The sequence below is a fragment of the Nilaparvata lugens genome, chromosome 3 (assembly GCF_014356525.2).
Source record: "Nilaparvata lugens isolate BPH chromosome 3, ASM1435652v1, whole genome shotgun sequence".
NCBI classification, from domain to species: domain Eukaryota; kingdom Metazoa; phylum Arthropoda; class Insecta; order Hemiptera; family Delphacidae; genus Nilaparvata; species Nilaparvata lugens.
Genome location: NC_052506.1, coordinates 924,512 through 952,347, shown reverse-complemented (window position 1 = coordinate 952,347; position 27,836 = coordinate 924,512). Strand labels below are relative to the sequence as shown.

Here is a 27,836-nt window from a genome sequence, read left to right as displayed (position 1 = left end):
AAAAACGTATCTCAGATTTGGCTTAAATTTGCACCATAGATGAAGCTTCACCTGAGAAATGACGGAGCCTAATTTGGCATCCCCAGCTACTATACAGAGTGAGTTATGCAGCTTCAAACAAAAAAATTGCAAAATTTCAAACGGAAATTTCGGATTCCAGATTCGTGTTCCTTGCATCAAAGAGCATAAGGTCACAAAGTTTGTGCATGGGTTTTAAACAGTAAAATAAAAGGGTTTCATGGAATAAATTTATGAATAATTTTTTATTTAATTATTATTTTTATATAAAGAATAATAATTATTATTATTATTTATTTCATGGAAAATTATTTATGGATTTCATAAAAAATGAAAATCTCCCAGATTTGTTGATATTCGTGCTATGGATAGAGAGGTTGACCTAACAAGTGTTGTGCTCTAATATGAGACGTTTCGCTACAATACAGGGTGACTTATTCACTGAAACATTAAATCTTACCTCTACTCTCAGATCAGAAAAATTATTTATCTTCAAATGCTTATAAATGCTTTGTGTTCCGATCCGTTACCCCACAGAAGCGTTGTTCAATTCATTTAAAGTGCTGGACCTGAGACAACTTTTTATCAAAAACCTGATTTTGTTTGGTTTTAAAAGAAATTTCAATATGTTGCAACCTGTGAACCATGTTTATCCAACTAGATATAGACTATCCAGCTATATATTATGTCGGCATAACTGTCCCCTCTATCAATAGATCTGCATCAGCATCCAACCCCCACCATCTTATCCATATTATCTACCAGAATATCCCAACATATTTGCGTACAGTTTTACCAAGCACAAATATCTACAAAAGAATGCTTACCTCATGGCTAATTCAAACTGGTAGAGAATCTTCTAAAAATATGTTAAGGTCAGCCCACACCACTTTTATTTAAAATTACATTTCATAGTTTCTCTTCCCTTCTGATATATTATCTTCAATGATCTCCAATCTTATTTTTATCTGTGTATTCTCAGTTCTATAATATTATATCTTCTCTTCAGATTTTAGATCCTATTCTACATTAATTTCCTCATTATCCTTATATTCTTATCTCTCTCTTTCTCTCTCTCTCTCTCTCTCTATGTATGTACGGTATGCATTTGTATGTGTAGGCCTATACATGCATATGTGAACATATATGTGTATGTTTATTTTTCTTCTTAAAAATAATAATAAACTATTACACGGTGCAGTACTTGATCAAAATCCAATGCAACTCGGTCCCCACACACAGGCACAGCCCATGCAGGGACCTTCCTCCTATTCAACAGTTATTTGTGTTAACAGCAATAATAGTTATCAATGTTTATTAATTTAACAGTCACAGTTTTGTTAATCATGGTCATGTATTTTTAGAAATTTTATTTATATACGTTATAATATCAACATAGGCTACTAGGCTCATAGTCATGTTATAATTCTGTGTATATCTTGAGTTTTATTGCTGCTATAACATGTATTGTGTTTTTGTTTTTGAGGAATAAACAGTTTGATTTGATAACTCAAGAATAGGAGTAAATATTGCCAATGTATTATTATTGAGAAAGCTTTGTCATCCCTCACAATGCAAAAATTTGAGGAATTTTTCACATTTAACACAATTCCAAGTTGTATCTGTAATTGAGTTGAATAGAGAACTGTATTGTGAGGCGATTTATCTATGAAGTCCCCCTCGATTAGGAAGTTCATCAGGTGGACATACTTGTAACTACCTACTTTTGAAAAACAGATTTAGAATGCATTGCTTACTGATCAATTACCCCACAGACAAATAATACAAGTATTTTTACTCTATGATTCTACAATTACATAAACAATAATCTGATGAGCATTTATTTCTATTATCAATACGGTACTAAGGTACAGTAATCAAATTGTTGGAGGAATTATTTATTAATTTAGCACAAACAATGTGAAAGAAAAAACAGGCTATTACCCAAAACTATGAATTGAAAATTATGAATTACTTGATAATTTTTCTAAAAATACCTCCCATATCATATATATTTCCTGATAAAATATTCATCTTGATGATTTTTTTAGAAATAGTTGATAATTTTTCAGTCGAGATTGCCACAAAGCCCTTGGACTTGGCCCAAGTAGATGACAGGCATATCAAGTGTGATAGAGACAGGAGACTGGATCAAATAGAACAGCAGTACCTTGGAATAGACTGTCACCTGACCTCTGTTTCTCCATATTCTGTTGAATAAATGATTAAAATTATTTAAAATGAAGTAATTTACTTACAAATAATAACTGTAAGAAAATAATGCAGTAGATAATATCATGCAGAAAAGATAGCATAAGAAGATATCCCATGGTCGTTTATATTCCAAATTTCAAGCCGATTTTTTTTCAACTCAAACCGATTACTGTCGACTACTGTATATTATTACTGTTTTGGCCGGGTTAGAGTGTAAGAACGGCACAGTGTGAGAGAATACCAGTGTCACAAAGCTTCACGAAAAAGAGATGCTAGGACTATCGGCTTGAGTTAACAGTGAAATTTAAAACATAAACGCCCTATACCATGGGATATCTTCATACTGTAAATACTCATGCTGGTAGTCTCTCATACTGTGCCGTTTTTCACTCTAACCCGGCCTATACAGTAGTCGACAGTAATCGGCTTGAGTTAACAAAAAATCGGCTTGAAATTTCAAACATAAAAGACCTATACCATGGGGTATCTTCTCATATCTCTTCTACATGTTTTTAGTAAGAAATCAATCACGGCGGTATCTTTACGAAGAAATAATATTCATACATGAGAAATTAATCAATCCAAATGTAAATGAAGAATATCGGGGCACCGAACTTCGCTCGTTATTTAAATTGTCCAAGTATTTTTATTTTTTATTCTGATTTGTTTCAAACCATTACAATATTTTCGACTCTATAAAATGTCTATAGTGAGGTCCACGTTATAATGACAGTATTTGATTAACTTTGGTTTTGCTATCATTCGACAAAGCCGGTGGTACTATCCTTTTCTAGGTCAACAACGAAGACAATTACGTTTTTGACAGTGTAGAATAGTATATTACGCTACAAGCACAGAAAGTTAGTGTTTACGGTATGAGGATAGTTTCCCGGGCGAGGCTTGCCGAGCCCGGGAATATGTTATCCGAATACCGTAAACACCTTTATGAGAGAGTCGCATACGATATTTTTCGCCACACTACAGGTATAGCTGACGCCAAAAAGTTAGGCGGTTTCCTGGGTCTCTTGTGCATTCCAACAGCTGAGGTTGTTATCTAGCTTGGCTTAGGTGATGATTTTTAAATCAAAAGAGACAATAAATAGATGCATTGGGTGGCAATAAATAGAAGCTGTGAGTAGGTTACACCATGTGACCCGCCTAACTTTTTGGCATCAGCTATATAAGAATAATAAGAATGTTTTATGAGGGGGGGGGGGAAACTTTGATGTCTCATATCTCAAGAGCCAGACGTCGTAGGGTACTCAAAGTGGAGTGGAAATTTCCGATCTCACCCTCCTGAACACGATGCACCATATGGCACAGTTGTCCAAACACATTTTCAAAAATTTTCAAAAAGCGGCCGGAAAGGGTACTCTTTTAGCCGGAAAGAAACCTGTTCTGACGTCAGACGAGAGTCGTCTGCAAACAATGTCTTTCAGATCTACGTAGGGACTGGAAAACAGCTGCTTTCTGTGCAGTGTGGCGAAAATATAATTTATTAATGCAAAGAATCGCATCACTATTCTTCTTTCTTTATCCACTGCCATTATAATGTGGACCACACTATAGGTATAGACATTTTACCAACCACAGATTTATAAAAATATAAATTATTAAACTTGGAGACGAACAGCTATTGATTTATAAATCTGTGGTTGTACAATAATAACTATGGTGAGGTCCACGTTATAATGGCAGTGCTCAATTAGCAATTGTATTGCTATCCTTGTCTATCATTCAACAAAGCGGATAGCGCTATCTCTTTCTCTCTTTGCTCTGTTGTCAGATCGTCTTTTAACAATGTAGAATTGATAATTAATTGACAAAATATTTAATCTTAATTATGAAAACATTGCAAATATAATTTCTTGCTTGATAAAATATAATTGATTATTTCAAACGAGAATGAACAGTTAATATTACAACAATAAACCGGTATCAGTTACCCTCCATAGAAGGCATTGACAAGACAGAGGATCGGCAACGTGGTTCTCCTATCTTTCTCCACTGCCATTATAACGTGCACTCCACTATAGGATTTCAATTCAGTATGGACTAGTAGCTCTGTGAATAGTAGACCTCGCGCTCAGTAAGTTACATTGACCTGTTGCTATGTTTTATCAAAAATTAATAAATAATTTATCAATTTAAAATGTCTAGAAAAAATCCTAAATGAACATAGAGCTTTCTGTCCTATTGTACCGTGACGTGTCGTCCCGGAATGTGAGTGTGAGCCCTGTTATCAGGTATGGCTGCAACTGTCTACAACGTTGATGGAAAGATACATTTTCAAGATGTTCGATGTTTTTGAACGGGTAGTATTATAGTCCACTAGACAGCTGATTTATGATTAATAATTCTATAGTCTGATTATTACTCCAATATTGGCGTACGAGGGAGGCTCCTTTTTCCTTTTATATTATCCTTGAAATGCAAAACTTCCAAAAACCTTGTATATACGTCGACGCGCAATTTAAAAATGAACATACCTGTCAAATTACATAAAATTTTATTACCGCGTTTCGCCGTAAATGCGCAACATATAAACATTCAGACATTAAGAGAAATGCCAAACGGTCGAATTAAATCTTAGAACTCACTTCGCTCGGTCAATAATTAACACTATATCACCTTCAAAACTAATCAGAAAGTAGAATATTTCTCTCAATTTATTGAAATTACCTGAACATATAGTACGGTTCTCCTTTGGGAAATTCAAAGCCGTTCTCAAGATTTTCTATTTGGTTGCCATTCAATTCGGTGTAGGTCGGTGTTATTTCCAAGCTTAGATTACCAACGAGGACTTTCACTGCCTGGAAAATTAATAAATAATTCAAAAGAATCCAATTTTAATTATAAATATACAGGGTGATTCTTAATTATGGTAAAATAATTTAGTACGTGATAGTAGAGGTAAAAATAAGAAAAATAAAGTTATTATAAACATATATCCATAAACGCTTCATTAGCGAGCTATACAGAGTGGAAGATTTCGCCCGGAATTCAGTTCCTCTGGTGAAATACACCGATGCTGAATTGTTTGGGGACCAGTTTTTGAAAAACTTATGGTGGATTTTGGTATAAGTTTAATGTCATTTAGATATGTTACTTTCATATAAAAAAACTTTTCATGAAAAACCGAATATTTTATTTGCAATCAGCTACAACCTATGAGTTATTAGTTCTCTCCTCATAGAACAGCAAATTTTTGTGGTGTAATGTACTACATAAGAATACATTTTATTTAACTTTTATCCAAATTTAGTTTGCACAGCTTACATCATTCTTTTCAGAATTAAATTCTCTACAATTTTTTTTGCGAAAAATTATTTGTTTACTGGTCATTAAAGAAAGTTATTAAGCATCAAACGTAGAAGTCTGTGTTTTTCTACTTAGATTTTTCGCATATTTCAACTTTTTTCTCAAAAACTACTCACACTACAGCTTCCAGACTAGTTTTATTCAATTTTTCAGATATTTTTCCATATGAATCCACCATAAGTTTTTCAAAAACTAGTCCCCAAACAATTCAGAATCGGTGTATTTCACCAGAGGAACTGAATTCCCAGCGGAATCTTATCAATTCAATTCAATTCAAATATTTTTATTCAACAAATGTACAGATACATTGAATAACGTAACATAATAAAATAACAAAACACACAAAACAGTCAATAACAAATTCATCACGATCAAATATGTAAAAGTTCTTCAAACGAATATAAGGACAATCCTATCAGATATTTCTTCAGCTTGGCTCTAAAGATTGTCAACTCCTCTATGGATTTTAAATTTCGGGGCAGCATGTTAAAATATTTCTCTCCCATGAATGCTGTCTTCATTTTGAAAAATTCTAAATTATGTCTCTGTACTATTCTTCCGGATCTAGTATTATATCTATGTGAAATACTACTTCTCTTTTCTAAATCAGTGAATTTTTTAAAGTACATTATGACATCAAAAACATATTGCCCATAGACTTTCAATATGCCTAGCTGAAAAAAAATGTTTCACCGAGTCCCTCCTTTTTATGTTCATGGTAATTCTCAGTGCTCTTTTCTGCTGAACTAATATTTTGTCCAAGTTTTTTTTCGATGTGCATCCATAGATACACAGGCCGTAAGCTATATTGGAATGAACCAATGCGTAGTAAATTGCTTTCAGAGCATTCAGCCCACACACATTGGTCATACGCCTAAGAGCAAACAGGCCTGGCGATATTTTCTTCAGCACATGATTGACATGCTTGTTCCAAGACAAATGATCATCAATCACCAAACCTAGGAATTTTGTGCTAGTTAAATGCTCTAAAATGTTATCATCTAATAATGTTTGGACTTGAAACACTTCTGCACTGCCTAGTTGAGAAAGGGACTACAACTGACTTATTGGGATTTAGGAGGAGATTTTGGCTGTTCAGAAATTTATTGATTGCTGTTAGACCCTGGGCTGATGATTTCTCCACATCCTGTACTGTCTTACCCGTAAAAATAATGTTGGCATCGTCCGCATAAAGACAAACAGATACCTGTCCTCGGATCACCTCAGATAACCCCCTTAATGTAACATAGAAACAGTAAAGGGCCTAATATGGAACCTTGCGGGACGCCGTAATGGAGACTTTTGAGCTCAGAGCGATACTTCATTTTATAGTTAATTGAAAGGGTTACATCAATCCTCTCCAATTCCACATATTGTTCTCTTCCCTTCAAGTAGGATGAGAACCAGGTCAGCTCTTTCCCCAGCACTCCCATGCCCTTGAGTGACTCTAATAAAGCATCATGATCGACACTGTCAAATGCACGTGTCAAATCCAGAAAAGTACCCAATACCTTATCACCCTTATCCACCGCATCTATAATCGACCCAACAAAATCTACTCCTGCTGAGATAGTCGATCTGTTAGATCTGTAGATCTTTCACCCTGTATAACTGGCTAATGAATGAAGCGTTCATGGATATATGTTTAAAAGAACTTTTTTATTATTTTTGCCTATATTATCACGTATTAAATTATTTTACCATAATAAAGAATCACCCTGTATATAGTGAGATCCACGTTATAAAGGCAGTATTTGATGAGTATTAATGTTGGCTAACCTTGTCTATCATTCGACAAAGCACATAGCTCTATCCTTTACTACAGTGAGGTCCACGTAGGGAACTGACAAAGCTAAAATTTACTGAAAAACTCTACTGTTTAAATTGAACCTTTCTTTAATAAAACTTAAACATTAATGTAGTATTAAGTAGTGAAATTCTCGTTTAATGGCAGTGAAGAAAGATAGGAGAAAAACGTTGCCGAACCTCTGTCTTGTCAATGCCTTCTACAGACGGTAGCAGATACCGGTTCATTGATGTAATATTAACTGTTCATCCTCGTTTAAAATAATCAATTATTATATTTTATTAAGCAAGAAATAATAATTTCCACTTTATAATGGCAATGTTTGATTAGCAATGGTATTGCTATCCTTGTCTATCATTCAACAAAGCGGATAGCGCTATCTCTTTCTCGCTTTGCTCTGTTGCCAGATCGTCTTTTAACAATGTAGAATTAATAATGAATTAACAAAATATTTCATCTTAATCATGTAAATTCATTATAAAATTAATGAAAAATATAATTTCTTGCTCAATAAACTTCAAAATGAACAGGCAATATTATATCAATAATATTATGTAAATTCATTATGAAATGATTCAAAATTATTATTTATTGCTTAGTAAAATATAATTGATTATTTTAAACGAAAATGAACAGTTAATATTACATCAATAAACCTGTATCAGCTACCGTCTATAGAAAGCAATTACGAGACAGATGATCGGCAACGTTTTTCTCCGATCTTTATCTACTGCCATTATAACGTGGACCTCACTACAGTCTCTTATCTCACCATAGTGAGATAAATAACCAGACGGTTGAATGGAGATCATTGATGCTATTTATAAAGAATGCTAACAGTTGAAGATACTCACCATGCCATCTGCAGATTTTTTCGCCAGCACAGCAAATTTCCTATCGAACGTTGAAGTGAGCAGATCATAGCTTGAATTGAAGGTGTGATGAGTTGTAGCGTTGTCTGGAGTCAAAACTGATTCGGCATTCGCAATACAGCTACCTACAAACATGATAAACAATTAATTAATTATTTATTTATTCTATTTGCAACGGTTACACCAAAACGGCTGGGAACTTTGGCACCAACAACTTCTGCGTCTAAGGTCCACTAGAACCGTTTTCGTCCGAACTAGCATCGGTTCTAACTACCGAACTCGTCCGAACGATCCCCCAACAAGGAAAGGAATAGATGCTCGTCCATTGCAACAGGTTCATACGGCCGTCTCCGGCCGATCAAGTTTTCGATCCGGATTGAATAGAATTTTCCGGCTCTATCAGGCTGAAGTCGAGCTGAGACAACATCATCCTAACCTCAAAATTGTTTCACAGTCTTGTCTGTTTTTGTTTTTTGAACTTGTTCTGTTTTATAAAGTTTTAACTATGGACAATGAAAATTTGATAAGTTTGGTTCAAGAGCATGTTCCATTATGAGATATGCGAGCAGTGGTGGCTCGTCCTATGTGTTCAATGGTTCATTGAACCCCCAGAATTGAATCAACTTCCTATACAATGATGAATTTGCAACTCAAATAATTTTATTTTTATTTTATTCTCATTAAATTACATCACAACATTTTTCATCTACGTAAACTTAACGTTGATGTTTTGCTGCCGGTGCCTGAGATCCCGGAGTGGCTTGCTTGATACAGCACCGAATGGGATGACGAGACGCGTGGAGGTGGAAAGCAGTGTTCATTCCCCGATGTGAACCCAAAAACAGGGCTGGGTGAGGTAGTGGAACGGAGGAGGGGAATCGGTTTGCTAGCACGGATTTGGTTCACAATCCTGTCTGAACCAATTTTTGCACGAGTTCATCCGAGAGTAGCTGAACCTAGCCGAGGCAAGTGAAGCATTCGGTAAACCTCGGAATGAATCGTGAATATTCGTGATACGGATTCAGTAGCAGTGCCATCTTGAACATAACCAATAAATTCAAATTTGGTGGCAGTAAAGAGTAAAAAAGCGGTAAACAAGAAGTACAAAGCGTGACAGTTTTGAGGTTATACGATATGATTTCGGGTATATATATTATACTGTATACAGTTGTGATAGATTTCACTGCATTTTTCGTTGTATAAATTGTTTTTGCGTGTAGAAGAATATAGTAATTTCTAGTGTGTTTCGTGTATTCGTGAGTATTTCTAGTGTGTCCATTTTCTTTTAGTGAGAGTGTGAATATAATTATTGTGTTACCGTAACAGCATTTTGATGAAGAAATATGAATAAGGTTCAGTATTTGTCAAATACAAACAATATTGATATTGAGGGTAGGTGTAAAATAAAACATAATGGTGACCAACTCCCGAAGTAAAAATCAAACAAGAAAAATATGAACAGGACAAAAAATTTATATTTGTAGAAAATATGCTCAATCTTTGGGGTGTAATTCCTTAAAATTATTATTGATCACCTTTACACTTGATTATGCTCAATACTCTATATCCTCTTGACCTTTCTCTCCAATAGATCATGAGGTTGAACCCCCAAGCTAGAAGATCACGAGCCGCTACTGTATGCGAGACAAAAGATATCATCGTTGTGATGTTCAAAGGAATCTGAAGACAAACATTACTGAACAAATAGGATCTGAAGATGAGATTATTGTAATGAATTACTAATTTAGTGGGATATTTGTTTATTCAATTTTCAAAATCTCAATATAATCATTGTTTATGAACAATTTTGGTGGATATGATAGTAGTTAATTTAATAATTGGCAACCAGCCAACTACTGAACTAGACTGATTTATTAAACGGTTCAGATGGACGACCATATTCGGCCGAATTAACGGCCGGCAGATTCGTCCGATCCAACGGCCGAACGGATCGGTTGAATACGGTTCCAGTGGACGGTTACCCTAAAGGGTTCCGACCAGTGGCGAGGCGTGGAATACTCCACCGGTCATCGCAGCCCCCCCCCCACTCAAGTGGGTACTAGTGCCCTCTTCAAGAAAATGTTAGAAATGCTAGCAAATTGTTGACTTTTGAAGCTTTTGGAGTACCTGAAAATTTTCCTCTGAAATCACATACAAAAGGCAGAGAACTGAGAATTCTCTCCAATTTCACCTCTTGTATAATTTTCAGTGTATCCTCACTACCAACTTTCCATTACTTACCAATTCTTACTACAACTGGAATTTCTTTCACATTAATAATACTGTTTTCATCTCTCCCATTTCCTCCATGTTTCACACTTCACATTTATGCACATGAAACACTGTAAAAAATCTGGTGTGGCGCACTCACACAACTTTCCTTGCCGTTATGAAAATTGATCACCTGACGCTAGTGTTCCCGCGCATCTCAAGTCTACTATTCAAAGATTTGAGCCAGCTTGTGACAGGGCAATAACGCTGGAGACACACATGAGGTCTGCTATCTCTTCATAGTGAATGATTTAATAGAATCAACAATAATTTGCAATTGAATAATCACATTTTCTCGAATTTAAAGCTTATTTTCAATTTTAGGTGAAAATGTTACTGAACATTAATTGTAGAGATTTTCATGCTCAATCTACTCCACTTGATTTTTTTTGTTTCAATTGTATCTGAAGCCTGATAATTGGGAATCTATCTGCATTGATGGGGCGGAGCTCCTGAAGTTTTTACAGATATGGGACTTGTGGCAGTTGATAGAGCTTATCGATGACTATTTTAGGTATGAATTTGATCAAAATCGTTGGTGCCGTTTCTGAGAAAATCACGAAAAACCCTGTTTTTGACAACATTTTCGCCATTTTAGCCGCCATCTTGGATTGCATTTGATCGAAATTGTTCGTGTCGGATCCTTATAGTGAAAGGACCTTAAGTTCCAAATTTCAAGTCATTCCGTTAATTGGGAGATGAGATATCGTGTAGGCTACACAGACGCACATACACTCATACACACACACACACACACACACACACACACACACACACACACACACACACATACAGACCAATACCCAAAAACCAGTTTTTTGGACTCAGGGGACCTTGAAACGTATAGAAATTTAGAAATTGGGGTACCTTAATTTTTTTCGGAAAGCAATACTTTCCTTACCTATGGTAATAGGGCAAGGAAAGTAAAAACGATTACTAACTCACACGAATAATACACGAATAAGAATAACCTCACTTTTAAAACAATAATACAGTATTTCAAATGCGAAAATTTCCGTTAAAGCTGTGTGTGTAGAGACTGTGGGACGTGGTGATGAGGAGAACGCAGCTACCGAAAACTCCCGACACAAGCCGAGAACGCGCGAAGCCTAAATACATCGCAGCCGGTTGCCATGTATTTCGAGCATTATTCAAATGGTCTGAAGCCTGTTGACTGGAGGCTCTAGCCAAGGACTGGAGGGGGACTAGAGTGATCCGCAAGCCTTCTGCGCTTCATATTCATATAGAGCGTCATACTCATCATATTCTTATCGGTTTATTTTAATTTTGGAGTCTTTGAACATAATTTCGGATTTTGAAGCCAACAAATGTACATTTAAGAGTTAAGATCATTTAAATATTTTTAGTCCAATTCCTCTACTCATCGCCGCATCAAACGATGACCGGACGCCTCGCCACTGGTTCCGACATAAAAGAGGAACCTACTCTTCGTAGGTAGAATCTATGAATGACTTTCATACAGTGACAGAAGTGTGTTCACGTGTTGAAACGACCGACTATTTGTTGCTACAAGCGTACAACTAACAACGTAGAAGCCTTCTGAAAAAGAATGTGATGAAAATAGATAGTTTATCTACTAAGTACTAAGAATTATTCTAAAAACGAATCCATGAATGGTTTTCATTGAGTGAGAGAAGCGTGTGAACCTGTAGAAAGGACAGACTATTGTTTACTAATCACCTCGCAGGTAGAGACCCCAGACTAGTAGGCCTAAAAATACCTGTTTTCCCTAGTTGGTCCCAAAGTTTCTTGTTTTCAAGTGTTTCCACTGAAGATTGGACTCAAATTCAATAGTGAATAAAACCTAACCTACTTTTTGGATTAGTTTGTGGGTGAAATTCGGAGAAGGATCAGTTTTGGGCTGTGCCTGTTGGTCCTTTCCCAATCATTTTAATGATTTATGTTTTGTGTATCATTAAAGAAATAGGCTAAATAAATAAAATACATGGTTCCAAAGTTCCGGTCACCATGCAGAATAATCTAACAGCACAAATTCAATAATTTAAAGCTATAGCAATCAAAATCGATAGTAAAATGAGATATTTTATATTTAAATAATTTTAAAATTTATAAACATGCAATAGTAAATAAAATATATGAAATGTATTTCAGAAAAATCACCAATAATAAAATAGTGAACTAATAATGAGTTGAAAATTCAATTTGATAATGTACCGAAGCTTTATGGCTTAGATGAGAAGATATTGGATGAAACTAAATTGTACTTCAAATTGTCACAATTACAAATTTTATTAAATGAGAGGTTATTATGACAATTTAAAGTCGTTTCAAGACATGATGATAAGTGATTGTACGAATGAATAAATAATAATATGAAGGTATAGGTTGATTTACATTCCTTTCATTTCAATAGTTATTTGTGCAACTAGTGCGCAAAGTGACAGTTTGCTGCACCGAAAGAAACGTTTACGCCCGAGCCGTAGGCGAGGGCGGAATTGTTTCTTGAGTGCAGCAGAGGAACTTTGCGCACGTATTTCACATTAAGTTTTTCCTACAGTTACCATTGAATATGAAAAGTGGGTAATTATGGGTAAAATTGCCTGAAATGCATCAAATGTTTTTCTGTGTAATTTTATTATTGATAAAAACCTTAATTTATTGTCAAATTGAATAAAAATGTTGTCGTTGGTTATAATATATAATGAATAATAATTAGCGCGTTGTGCTTGGTTGCACGTCTGCTCACTATAGCAGCCACAGCAGTCACTGTTACCAACTTCATTTTGATTTTGCTGCACTGTTGCTCCATATAACCTACTAAGTATTTTGCGTTGCCATGTTGCAAATCTGGAGTGCAGAAAAATTTTTCCCGCACTAGAGCGGAAAAGTGATTCTTTGCGTTCTGTAATCAGTGCAGCAATGGCCACTTTTCAACGTAACTGTAGGAAATAGTTATTTGTGCAACTAGTGCGCAAAGTGACAGTTTGCTGCACCGAAAGAAACGTTTACGCCCGAGCCGTAGGCGAGGGCGGAATGGTTTCTTGATTGCAGCAGAGGAACTTTGCTCACGTATTTCACATTAAGTTTTTCCTACAGTTACCATTGAATATGAAAAGTGGGTAATTATGGGTAAAATTGCCTGAAATCCATCAAAAGTTTTTTTGTGTAATTTTATTATTGATAAAAACCTTAATCCTAAAATCCTAAAGTCCTCGTTGTCCTTGGTTATAATATATAATACTAATAATTTGCGCGTTGTGCTTCGTTGCATCTCTGCTCACTATAGCAACCACAGCTGTCAATGTTACCAACTTCATTTGGATTTTGCTGTACTGTTGCTCCATATAACCTACTAAGTATTTTGCGTTGCCATGTTGCAAATCTGGAGTGCAGAAAAATTTTTCCCGCACTAGAGCGGAAAAGTGATTCTTTGCGTTCTGTAATCAGTGCAGCAATGGCCACTTTTCAACGTAACTGTAGGAAATAGTTATTTGTGCAACTAGTGCGCAAAGTGTCAGTTTGCTGCACCGAAAGAAACGAATGGTTTCTTGAGTGCAGCAGAGGAACTTTGCGCACGTATTTCACATTAAGTTTTTCCTACAGTTACCATTGAATATGAAAAGTGGGTAATTATGGGTAAAATTGCCTGAAATCCATCAAATGTTTTTCTGTGTAATTTTATTATTGATAAAAACCTTAATCCTAAAATCCTAAAGTCCTCGTTGTCCTTGGTTATAATATATAATGAATAATAATTAGCGCGTTGTGCTTGGTTGCACCTCTGCTCACTATAGCAGCCACAGCAGTCACTGTTACCAACTTCATTTTGATTTTGCTGCACTGTTGCTCCATATAACCTACTAAGTATTTTGCGTTGCCATGTTGCAAATCTGGAGTGCAGAAAAATTTTTCCCGCACTAGAGCGGAAAAGTGATTCTTTGCGTTCTGTAATCAGTGCAGCAATGGCCACTTTTCAACGTAACTGTAGGAAAAAAGAATTTCAAGTAAATAATCGCAACGGAAAATTTACAAAATTAAGAAAATAAATATTAATTTCTAATCAACTCACGAACAAGAGCAGTAGACTCAAAGAACTGGATTGCTTTGGAGAAATGCGTATTATCAAGTTGTATGTTGTAGATATCCTTGTCGATTCCTGGCACATCTTTAAAATGGAAGCTTCCAATCGGCAGAGATAGATTCATGTTGAATTTTGGGACTGTTGCATTGTGGACAATTGAAACTTCAACTTTCCCATCACTTGTTTTCTGAGTGGTTTCTGTGCTATTTGTTTGCTGGTAATTTGATATGTAGCCGTTCAGAGAATTCAATATTTTAACTGCTAGGTCTTCGATATATTTTGGTACCTGGAAATGAAAGAATACCGAAATTGAGATCACTCTATAGAGTTGTGAATTACATAATTACATATTCTTTAGAACAGAACAGTAAAAACATGAAAAAAGAGAAACAGTATAATGTAAAAACAGCAGAAGAATCCAACAATCCTATTAATAAAGGCTTCAAAAACAAATACAGTGTCAAAAACAAGAATCTAACTAAAGTCTATCAAAAGAAAGACTACACGGTAGTAAATTATTGTATTAAATCCAATACCAGCTTCAATGTTGAAAAATGCTTCTTCTTTTTTGATGTGATTAATTCTAGTTCAGAGTGTTAAAACAGACTTATCTATTATTGAAAATGGCATGAATGTTGAAGCATGTGATAAAATAATTAAAAAGAGGGTTCTGAGATTTGTATTTCTATTTATATTACAAGTAGCCCTAAGGATAGGACCCACACGAGTGCACAAAGTGCGTCCGTTGCAACTTACTTTTTGACATCCGTTGCAACTTACTTTTTGACGTCCGTTGCAACTTACTTTTTGACGTCCGTTGCAACTTACTTTTTGACGTCCGTTGCAACTTACTTTTTGACGTCCGTTGCAACTTACTTTTTGACGTCCGTTGCAACTTACTTTTTGACGTCCGTTGTAGAAATACATAGAAGTGAATTGGTGACAACACACGAGGTACGTGCGTACCAAGTAACGGAAGTCGTAACGGACGGTGATTTTTTAACTGCGCAGAATTGCTACAACGCCCTCCAGTATCAACTGAGAATTGTGATTCAACTAAATCAACTAGAACAGGTGACATCAGATACTTGTGGATGAGAAAACTGTGTGAGGTCTACTGTTTACAGAGCTACTAGTACGGATTATGACCACATGAACTTTTTGCTTGAGTGTGGGTAATGGAAAGTGCGTGGGTGATTTGATGAGATGATCAAACGTCCATGCTTACAGCGGGAATCGATCCCAGGTAGCGCTAGTAGACTGTAGGGAGCAACGTCTGCCTCGGCTATCCTGGCCGGCTAGAATTTAATTTAAATTTAGATAAGCCAATTTACAACAACAGTACAGCGCACAAAACTAAAAAAAAGATAGCAAATAAGAATAATAACAAAACAATACTTAAGAGAACTTTTTAACCGAATAAATATGAAACTTGCTGATAATACTAATTGTATTATTTCTCATTATAGGATGATGGAATGTAATCTAGCACAGCTACACTGTTTTACAAAAATACACCATAATTAATGCACGAAATAAAATACTGCATGCAAAGACCTTGATGACAAGGTCACGTTCGCATTGCAGGAGCATCACTGAACAGAACTAAAGGACAGTTCAAAACAAGCAAAACTTAAATTAATAAATAATAATGACAATAGATAAAATATATTAAAGTTGAGAAAATAAATACAATAAAATATAATAAGAACTAAAAAATACAAAAAAAATCTATCCTGAATATAATTCAAAGAACAAAAGTACTGATAAAAATCGAGGTAGTCAGGCCAAGTTAACCAATAGTTTAAATATAACAATAATGTAAACCGATTAAAGCAAAGGCAAATGAATTAGGCTTACATCATTTAGCCATTTGATTAAATTAATCAAATTGAGGATCTTCAATGAATGAATGATTATCTTAGTGTATATTTGCTTTTAGAGATATATAGATGATTTTATAAGGTATACTCAATTACTCATAGGTCTTAATGATTTTCATTGATGCATTTAACAAATTTAATAATTAACAATGCTTATATCTGTGGTGATAATTTATAACCAATTCTTCTATAAGGTAATATACTTCAATTGTTTTTGTAAAAAGAATTAAATGTGTACTGGATCCAATTTTAAGTATTTGCTCCAATTAAGTATTTACTTAAACAGTGACGTTGTAAAGATCTTCCAATCTCTCAGGGCTGAAGGAGAGGAGAAATTTTTTCAGGTTTCCTTTAATTAGCTGTATTCTATTGCAGTTATTGTATAAGTTTTTTATCGGAGAAGGTAGAAGATTGAAGAATTTAGGAGTCAGGATAATAAAAGATTTTTTAAATAAAGTGCAGTTTGGTCTGACACCCCGGATAAAACCTCATCAGCCTGCCTTGTATGATGAGGGTCAGTTACAGTATCACTATAATCTATTGACACGCCATCATTCATACTTATCAAATAGAATATAGAGAGCACCTTATATACATATAGATGTCTCACCGGGAGGATGCCAAGTCTATCGAAAAGCGGGAAAGAACTGTCACGAGGCCCCACTCCAGCAACTACCCTTATGAATGATTTTTGAAGCTTGATTATGGGTGACATAGTTGTGACGTAAGTACTGCCCCAGCAGCTCAAACCATAATTAATTCTAGCATGAGCAAAAGAGTAATAAACCTCTTTTAATGTGTTGATATTGAAAATACCCTTCAATTGATACATCGTCCTGAGGTAAAAATGTAAAGATTTTTTAAGACTTGAGATGTGGGCCTTCCACGTTAGATTATGGTCAAGGAGGAGACCCAAATATTTAATTGTGGTCTCACCACCAACTATTGGGCAATTGCAGCAATCATGGCTGCAGTTGCTGTCGTGAAGACGAAGAGGAACAGCAAAACTCTGAGTACCAGTGAGACTAAACAGGATGTAGTTGGTCTTCTGGACATTTATGGATAGCTTATTGCAGGTGAACCATAGTGTCAATTTATTAAGGTCATGCTGAATATCCTCCCTAAGCTGATCCTGAGTGTTTGTGTAGGCCAACGCAGAGTCATCAGCAAAAGCAGTTAACTGACCTCTAAATTCACCCTTGAACAAGTCATTGACGTAGATGAGAAATAAAATGGGTCCAAGTACTGAGCCTTGCGGTACTCCGAGATGGATATAACAGATCACTTGTATCATTCTTTATCTGAACCGCCTGTTTCCTACCCTGCACGAATGTTCTCATCCACTCCAAAGCTATTCCCCTGATGCCCGCCCTCCACAACTTATGGAACAATAGGCTATGGTTTACAGTGTCAAAAGCCTTGCTGACATCAATAAAGAGACCTGCTGCCCTGCAACCATGTCCTCTATTCAGGCCTGAATAGATAGTTTTTAGAAAATGCTGCAAGGCAAACTCTGTATTTAGGCCCTCCCTAAATCCAAACTGCTGATTTGAAAAGAAATTATTGGAATTCAGGAAATGCAATACCCTTTTCTTGATAAGCTTTTCAAAAATTTTAGATAAGGTGGGGAGAAGAGAGATTGGTCGATAGTTATTTTTGGAAAGCCTGTCACCTTTTTTGAATATTGGGATAACACTAGCAATTTTTAATCTATCAGGGAATTGACCTGATGTAATGGAAATGTTGAACAGATGCACTAACACATTGGAAGATATGGAAGATTTTCTTTTAATATTCTGGCTGTAATTATATCAGTCCCTGAGCTTTTATTTAATGACAGTTTATTTACAATTTTACACAGTTCTCTCTCATTGATGGGATTAATGAAAATACTTTTAAAACACCTTTCACCCCTGAACTCATTGGAGTATTGCCTGACCAAGTCAGGTGACATTTGAGGACAGGTCTGTGAGAGTATTTCAGGTATTTGGACAAAATATTCGTTAAAAATACCTGATATAGTTTTGCTATCAGTTATAATAGTGTCATCCTCTCTCAAACGAAGTTCCTGATTAATTTTACTCTCTCCAGGTAATACTGAGTGAAGAATTTCCCACTTTTTTCTAGGATTATTGTTATGTAGATTTAATTTATTGGAGTAGTAATTAATCTTTGCATCCTTCACCCATCGTTTTATATTGTTTTTCATATTCATAAATCTGTTTTTCAATGTAATATTGTTTGGATCTCTCTTATATTGTTTATACAGTTTATCCCTAACCGCAATACTATTTACTAAACCAGGACTCATCCAGGGTTTCAACAACTTAATATTGTTCTTATATTTTATGCATTTTGTAGCTCTTTGTAACATGTTACCAACCAGCTCATAAAATTTATTGAATGCCTGGTTTGTATCATGAAGATCGTAGACATCATGCCAATGTTGCTGTCTCATTAATTCAGTAAGCAAATTATAGTCAATTTTAACAACCTCTGAGGCCTGTACCGTTTTACTACCAGCAACCGGCAATACACCAGCTATAGCACGGTGATCTGTGATGAAGTTTTCAATGACAGACACCTTATTGATTGTAAGCTGATCAGAACGAAAGGAGAGGTGATCAATACAGGTGGACGATAAATCATTAACCCTAGTGTTGATGTCTATTAGCTGCTCAAGACCATGACAGTTTAAGCATTCCAAGTATTCATCCGTAATATCATTATCTAAGGCAACATCAATATTAAAATCACCAATACAAACAAGATTTTTTGCTTTTATTCCATTAAGAGTGGTGTCGAAATTGGAAATAAAAGATTGGCGATCACCAGAGTGCAATCTATAAATACCAAGAATTGTGAAACTGAAATTTTTATAAACACAATTCAATAATAATGAGTCGCAGTTCTCAATTATGCACCTCTGAACTAAAGCGGTTATAGATTTATGAACATAGCATACAATACCACTTGCCCTAGAATCAGGAACAAATGATGAAAAACCTTCATACTCATCAACCTGATAAAACATAATATCATTTACATCATTCAACCAAGCCTCGCTTAGCATAATTATATCTGGTTTTTTGTTTAAACTCTCAAGATACAACAAAAATGCATCAAAGTTGGAATGACAACTACGTATGTTTTGATGGTATATAAATAGGCCAGTTAATTCAGAAAAATATGCGTTTACCTCATCAATATCACTGAGTAATTCAGCTACAGTCATAGACGTGGCCATCAATTACAATAATTTACATACAGAATAAATTTGAGAAGGATCAGTATTCACTAAAAGGTAATAATGTTCAATAAATGTAAGTATACCCGTACACATGACAAAAAAGATAGTACAATTTTCATGGAAATGAAGCAATTGCACACATAATACATCATTGCTTGATAAAATAATAAAAGTAAAATAGAATTCAAGTAAATAGTACAAACTACAAGAGCCAAATACCTCGTATTTCAAATAATAATTATCGACCACTACCGATTTATGATAAATACAATCAATAATATTAATCTTCAAGTTCTTACAATTCAGAGTCATTGGAAAAAAAAAATCAAAACTACAATTTATCATGTAAGGCAGTTCATATTTTATAAAAAATAAGTTGAAAAATAGAACAGTTTTTTCATACTGTGCATCATAATTAAACTTATAATAAGACTGAACTCACATTCATATACTCGGCGTCCAAAGTCACCTTCCTAGTATAGAACAAACGCAAAGCTGCCTCATAGCAAGCCCAGGTACGAGGCAAAAGAGGCCCCTTCCACACTGACTGAAAATAAAAACAATTAAAAATAAATATATTTTTTACAAAGTAGAGTTTTTTATTTATTTATTTGAAGTAAGTACAAAAGTTCACAGACAACTCCATGAAGAGCCTTAGGTCCGGTTGCTCAAAAGCCGGGTGAATTTTAACCGTGATTAATTCCACGAGGACCAATCAGAGAAGGCTTTTTTGATAAGACGGCTTCTCTGAATGGTTCTCGTGAAATTAACCACGATTAAAATTTAACTGGCTTTCGTACAACCGGCACTTGGTGACACATTAATACAGAACGATTTTTTAGCCCTGTTACAGTTTTAAATGTAACTTATAAACAGGAAATTCAGTTGTAATAAAAATGTTTAGTTGTTATATACAAAGGAAATATAATATTTAATTAATAATTTCCTAGTGAATAAAAAATATTAAAGAATATGCTAAAAATGTCCACTCATTGAGGTTATACATGCTTTGACTTTTTCCACCATAATAGTTATTTTCTAGCATATATGCTACAAATGAATTACATTATGTTACTAAATGGATTACATATGTACAGTGAATTGAATTGAATTGAATTGTTAGTTGTTATGTTTGTGGGGAAATGGATGTAGGGGGCACAGTATAGCAGTATAACACAGGCTGCATCCAATCCAACAACATTCAGTCTATTATATATTATATAGCCTGTCCCTCTATAGCACCTACCCCTCTATAACACCTACCCCTCTATAACCTACCCCTCTATAACACCTACCCCTCACAACACATAGTATTTTCTCCAGTGTATACGAATTACCTGGAGGCCTCCTCTCCTTCTCCTCCTACTCATCCTTCTTCTTCTTCTTCTTCTTCTTCTTCTTCTTCTTCTTCTAATTACATGAATTATCTCTTTTTATTTTGAGTTTTTAAATTACTATGAATTCATTCTAGTTTTTCTGCTCTCCTAGTATTTCACTCTTAGTACTACTTCTTCTTTTCGGATTGAATTTTTTTTCTAGTTTTTCATACATTCCATATGTTTCTTTTTTCTTTATTATATTTTTTCTATTTTCGACTGAATCTCAAGCCACTAATATTATAGCCGACTGATTACTCGTTGCCATCGCTCAAACTACTTAGTTTTGCTGGTAACGCCAATGATAATATTATAATCGATTTTTAAATGGAAAATATTTTAATTTTAAGTTTTTGCAATGTATTGTATATGAAAATTTTTATATTTTTTACATTTGTAAAGTTTGTTTAATGATTTTGGCAATAAATATTTCTTCTTCTTCTTCTATGGTAGAAAGGATTTTGTGTTTTCAATGTAACTTATAAACAGGAAATTCAGTTGCAATAGAAATGTTGTTATATACAAAAGAAATATAATATTTTATTCCTCATTTCTTAGTAAAAAGAGATTATTGAAGAATATGCTCAAAATGTCCACCCATTGAGGTTTATATACTTTGACTCTTGACACCATAATAGTCATTTTCCATGGTGGAAAAGATTTAGTTCATAAAGGTGCGTACAGACTTTCACTCTGCTCCGCAATCGAACGTCACTCGAGCAGATCGATTGATGATCGACCGGGGAGCAAGAGTGGAATGCGAGAAGAACTAACATCTCCCGTAACGTTCATGATCGGTGCGAGTGCAGAGCGATTGCGGAGCGATGGCGGAACGAGGGCGGAGCGTGCGCGGAGCGGGTTGGAGGCGCGTATATCTGTACGCACTTCAAGACGAACAGAATCCAAACAGAATGTTACACAGTTCAAGGATGATCAACTCGCACTGTCGTGTATAAACTGATCGAGTAGGGCTACCAACTTATCGTGCGAAAAAACAAAATTCTCCTTTATCTATATAAATGATAATCAAGCCTCAAATTTTGACATTCAATAACTTTTTATGTGTGCACCGAATTTGATGATTTTTGTTTAGTTGTGTTTATGTTCAGCAGCAGGTTTATGGCCTATCAAAATTATGATCCGACTTCAGGACTCTTTCCTACGGTCCTTCAAAGTTTACATGTAATCCTTATGGGAGACTATTTGAGAGCTGGCCACACAAAGAAATAAAAATCTGCTGTTATAATCACTGCGTCATCCAACAGCCGTCGGTAGATCTGTTTTTCTTTTCTTTTTTTTTAATTATTTATTTACCAATTCACTATAAATTTACAAAATAACACATCAACTAATATACATTGGTGTGGCTGGAAAAAGAAGCCTTGAGCTCCAGCCACGAGTATTTTCTTTCTACTGATTCACAAAATTTTAATTCTAATAATAATGCCGCGGTACAAACGACGTCCAAACTTGGGTCGTAGAACTCGAAATTCTGTGAATTGAGAATATGCACGGGAAAATCAGCAGCAAGGATATATACCATTCAATTTCCCAGCAAGCTGCATTCAACTATATCTAAAAATAGAAACTGCTGCACAACTAACTGAGCACAAAGTCCATATTGAGATATAAATGTAAATACTGATTGTTGGATAATTTTCATAAAAATATAGTGCATCAGATTAAGCTAAGGCTAAGCACACCTGAGAAGGCGCGGCTTGGTGATACAAAGTGTTGATCTTATGGAGATTGCCTTATCACACCTTTCCACACCATGCACGAGTCAGTGTGTGTGAGTTCTTCCATTCAAACCAATAAGCAAGAAGCACCTGGATGCAAAATGCCGCATCGCACCTCCTCAGGTGTGCATCCAGCTAAAGTTTGTCATGAGATGCATTAACTATTTGGCGGTAAGAAGTTCGCCAGGCCAGCTAGTTAAATTACCAAACACTTACAATAATAATAATAATAACTAGTAGTTCTGTGAACAGTAGACCTCGCGCTCAGTAAGTTAAATTGACCTGTTGTTATGTTTTCTCAAAAATTTATAAATAATTTATCAATTTAAAATGTCTAAAAAAAACCTAAATAAATATAGAGCTTTCTGTCCTATTGTACCGTGACGTGTCGTCCCGGAATGTGAGTGTGAGCGCTGTTATCAGGTCTGGCTGCAACTGTCTACAACGTTGATGGAAAGATACATTTTCAAGATGTTCAATGTTTCTGAACGGGTAGTATTATAAATAGTCAACTGTCTACTAACGTTGATGGAAAGATACATTTTCAAGATGTTCGATGTTTTTGAACGGGTAGTATTATAGTCCACTAGACTGCTGATTTATGATGAATAATTCTATAGTCTGATTTTTACTCCAATAATGGCGTATGAAGGAGGCTCCTTTTTCCTCTTATATTATCCTTGAAATGCAAAATTTCCAAAAAACCTTGTATATACGTCGACGCGCAATTTAAAAAGGAACATAACTGTCAAATTTCATGAAAATCTATTACCGCGTTTCGCCGTAAATGCGCAACATAAAAACATATAAACATTAAGAGAAATGCCAAACCGTCGACTTGAATCTTAGACCTCACTTCGCTCGGCCAATAATAATAATATAATAATAATAATAATATCAAGTGACCTAGCTAGCTCAGGTTGGGAGTTTTCAGGCCGTTATTGAATAAATTGTTTTCTTTAATATAAATAACTGACTGCATGTCGATAGAAAGGTTAAAAAATAAAAAGAATTTAATGATAAGCTAATAGTTATGATTTAGCTTATAAAATACGTGCCTGATTCCCTCCTGACGACACCTTTCGTAGGGATACTTGTTACTTTGTGCTATCTCCTTCTGTTCATCAGATATCTGACCCACAATGTGAAAGCTGATGCGTAAGCCTGACGCACAACTTGAATCTGACGCACAACTGATGTTTCTTGACGCACAACTGATGTTTCTTGACGCACAACTGATGTTTCTTGACGCACAACTGATGTTGTTCAACACACTGATGTTGCCTGACGTACAACTTGTGTCGCCTGACGTACAACTGACGACAAGTAGCCGTGTATGAACGGTCTCGTCTGCCCAGCCATAAGCTAGAACGTCGGCGCCTAGAGGCGGGAATTGTTTGCTGAACGTAACCAAGTAGTCCTAAACACAAGAAAATTCATCATCATTCATCATTCATTCATCAGAATTAGCCTACAAGATTATTCCACAAAATTCAATGAAACTATTGTACGGTCCACGTTATAATGGCAGTGGAGAAAGATAGGAAAACAGCGTTGCTGATTCTCTGCCTTGCCACTGCATTCTATAGAAGATACTCGTCACTGACGAGTCGTCAGAGTAACGTCACAGCAACATATGCTGTGCTGTGTATATGGTGTAGGCTATATGTTAATCTATATAAAAAATGAATGTCTGTGTGTTTGTTTGTTTTTTTGTTTGTTTGTTTGTTCCCTATAGACTCGAAAACTACTTGACAGAACGGCTTGAAACTTTAGGAATATGTTGTGTGAATATTGGGGATGGTTTATGACAAGAAATTTTAATAGGGGGGGCTAATAATAATTATATATTAATCCATTTTACAGACCTATGTTTTCGAAATTGTCGGCCAAGCGGCTAACGTAGAACGGGAATATCAAAGTCAAAGTCAAAATCTTTATTGTTGAAAACATTTAACAATGTTATAACAACGTCAGAACAGTAGCTAAAAAATTACAGAAGAATAAGGTTAAAATTATACAAATGATACAAGAAACATGTAACAGTAGCAAACTTAAAGACACTCTAACTCTCTCTACTTATTGTAAAATCAGAATTCAAATAATCTTCAATAGAGTAAAAACACTTTTCAATCAGTATTTTCTTTATAAAAGACTTAAAATGATTTTTATCCATAATTCTAACCTCAAATGGTAATTTATTAACAGCTTAATAGTCATGTAACGCCAATTTTTCTGAGCAGTAGTCCAATAGTGAGAGTCAATCCTTATATTTAGCCTACTTCTTGTATTGTAATCGTGAGTCTCGGCATTCAGAGTATATTTGTGCACATGCTTCCTCATATATAACAAGCATGTAAATATATATAGAGAGGGAAGAGTCAACATTTTTAAGTTCAAGAAAAGGGGCTTACAAGTTGCCAGTGGTGGCGCATGACAAATTATTCTTATTGCTTTCTTCTGAAGCTTGAAGAGTGTCGGTGACATAGAGCTATTTCCCCACAATTGAATACCGTATGCCAAATGACTATAAATATGAGCATAATATACATTTATCATCACCTCATGTCTTACAATATTTCTTAACCTACGTAACATGAAAATTCCCTTTGCAAGCTTACTACATACATCAAGAACATGATCTTTCCAATTAAGATTGGTGTCAAGTGTTAATCCTAGAAATTTGAAGGAACTGAGTATGTTTAGTAGTAGGTAAGGTTTACTGAGTAGGTAAGGAACTCATCATGATTCAAGATCATGTTGTGATAATATGATTTAGCATCTAAACTTACCAGCTGTAATAAACACGTCATTCTGTGATAAAATAGTTTACTGGTATTAAAACGGTTGTTTTAAGCACATAGTATTGAGATGTAAATAGAAATATTTATTGTCAAATAAATTTCATTATTCACCAAATAAAATCAAGTGTGACATGAGATACATTGGCTTTTTGGCGGTACGAAGTTCGCCGGGTAAGCTAGTTTCAGGAATAAAGTAGAAAGAAAGAGAATATAATGTTTACGTATATGCATAATTTCAGGAATAAACTAGAAAGAAAGAGAATATAATGTTTACGTTTTTTCTTGAAATCAACCTAGTTAATTATCCATATATTTAGGCTTTGTTACGAATATATTATCAAGTGATTTCAATCAAAAGTTGAGTCTAATATTGATAAATAAGTGCCAAATCTCATGCTAATTAAAATGAACTGTGTTATAATAATGAGTAATTATACTGATATATTTTAGTGAAATGTTCAATTATTATATAAATTACTAGTACCCTCTTTATACTTTTTTACTTTCCTTGCCCTATTACCATAGGTAAGGAAAGTATTGCTTTCCAAAAAAATTAAGGTACCCTAATTTCATGTTTTCTATACGTTTCAAGGTCCCCTGAGTCCAAAAAAATGATTTTTGGGTGTTGGTCTGTGTGTGTGTGTGTGTGTGTGTGTGTGTGTGGTGTGTGTGTGTGTGGTGTGTGTGTGTGTGTTGTGTGTGTGTGTGTGTGTGGTGTGTGTGTGTGTGTGTGTTGTGTGTGTGTGTGTATGTGTGTGTGTGTGTGTGTGTGTGTGTGGTGTGTGTGTGTGTGTGTGTTGTGTGTGTGTGTGTGTGTGTGTGTGTGTGTGTGTGGTGTGTGTGTGTGTGTATGTGTGTATGTCTGTCAACACGATAACTCCATTCCTAATTAACCGATTGACTTGAAATTTTAAACTTAAGGTCCTTATACCATGAGGATCCGACAAGAAGAAATTCAATAAAATCCAATTCAAGATGGCAGAAAAAATGGCGGATAATTACTAAAAAACCATGTTTTTCACGTTTTTCTCGAAAACGGCTCTAACGATTTACTTCAAATTTATACCATAGATAGCTATTTATAAGCCCTATCAACTGACATGAGTCTCATTTCTGGGAAAATCTCAGGAGCTCCGTAATATTCTTGAGAAAAATGGCGGATAATGACTAAAAATCCATGTTTTTCACCGTTTTCTCGAAAACGGCTCTAACGATTTTCTTCAAATTCATACCATGGATAGACATTCATAAGCACTATCAACTGGCATGAGTCTCATTTCTGGGAAAATTCCATGAGCTCCGTAATATTCTTGAGAAAAATGGCGGATAATGACTAAAAAACCATGGTTTTCACGATTTTCTCAAAAATAACTTGACCGATTTTTTTCAAATTCATACCCTGTATTTATCAGCTCTATCAACTGGCATGAGTCTCCTTTCTGGGAAAACAATGGGGGGGTCCACCCCATCCTTGGGAAATGGACTTAGTAACCTCCTTCTCGTGCATGAGGTAGGTAGGTAGCGCAGTTCATAAAAAGAACACATAGTCGAGATATTTCATCTGTAGAACAGCTGTTTTGACGACTTTAAAAGAATGACGACTGAAAAAATCATCGAATTTCACAATTATTCACACAAAGAAAAAGTACTTTGAAAACAATTATATATACACATATACAGAAGTCTGATCGTAATTTCAAATATGAGCAAGGAAAGTTGTGTGAGTGTACCACACCAGATTTTTATAATATAAACTAAACTAGTTTCGAGCACTCATGCCACTTTTTGACACTCGAAACTAGTATTGTGTTTATATGAAAAAGTATAGAGAGGGTACTAGTCATTTCGGTAATAAACAACTCAACCTATTAAAAAACTTAATTAGAAAATTTAGTGATATGTTTTTTACGTAAATCTGCAAGACAAATTTTATATTCTTCATTTTCTATATTCAAATCAAGTAGAATAGGCTATACAATTTACAAAAATTATTCTGTGAAAGGAGAAATATGAGGTGTATGTAGATGAGAAGAAAAAGATGAGGAGAAGCAAGAGAATTTGGAGAAGGAGGAGAATGAGGAGAAGGATGTTAACTATTATTTTACCATAGTTTTACTAAATCCTTTCTTCCATGGTTCATGGTCCTATATATTATATTTTAAGATTTTGCATTTTCTTGTAAAGGAGACATGTTTGGGGAAACCCGTTGTCTCCATTG

The 27,836-nt window shown here is 35.0% G+C and overlaps 1 protein-coding gene across 1 annotated transcript; it reads right to left on the bottom strand.

The window, feature by feature from the left end:
• Positions 1–1,529: 1,529 nt before the first annotated feature.
• LOC111061899 lies at positions 1,530–24,263 on the bottom strand. Its single transcript, XM_039422579.1, has 6 exons — positions 23,873–24,263; positions 20,142–20,246; positions 14,555–14,852; positions 8,215–8,357; positions 4,915–5,045; positions 1,530–2,228 (listed from the first exon to the last, which is right to left on the bottom strand). The coding sequence occupies exons 2-6, from the start codon at positions 20,145–20,147 to the stop codon at positions 2,087–2,089; spliced, it is 720 nt and encodes a 239-aa protein (XP_039278513.1). The 5' UTR covers positions 20,148–20,246; positions 23,873–24,263; the 3' UTR covers positions 1,530–2,086.
• Between the last annotated feature and the right edge of the window lie 3,573 nt (positions 24,264–27,836).

Bases quoted from the DNA above. Each gene is read 5' to 3' on its own strand.
- LOC111061899 (XM_039422579.1), bottom strand. The intron at 8,358-14,554 runs GTGAGTTGATTA...TCATGTTTGTAG, and splicing joins TGAGTCTACTGCTCTTGTTC to GTAGCTGTATTGCGAATGCC. The intron at 5,046-8,214 runs GTGAGTATCTTC...TTAATTTTCCAG, and splicing joins AAAAATCTGCAGATGGCATG to GCAGTGAAAGTCCTCGTTGG.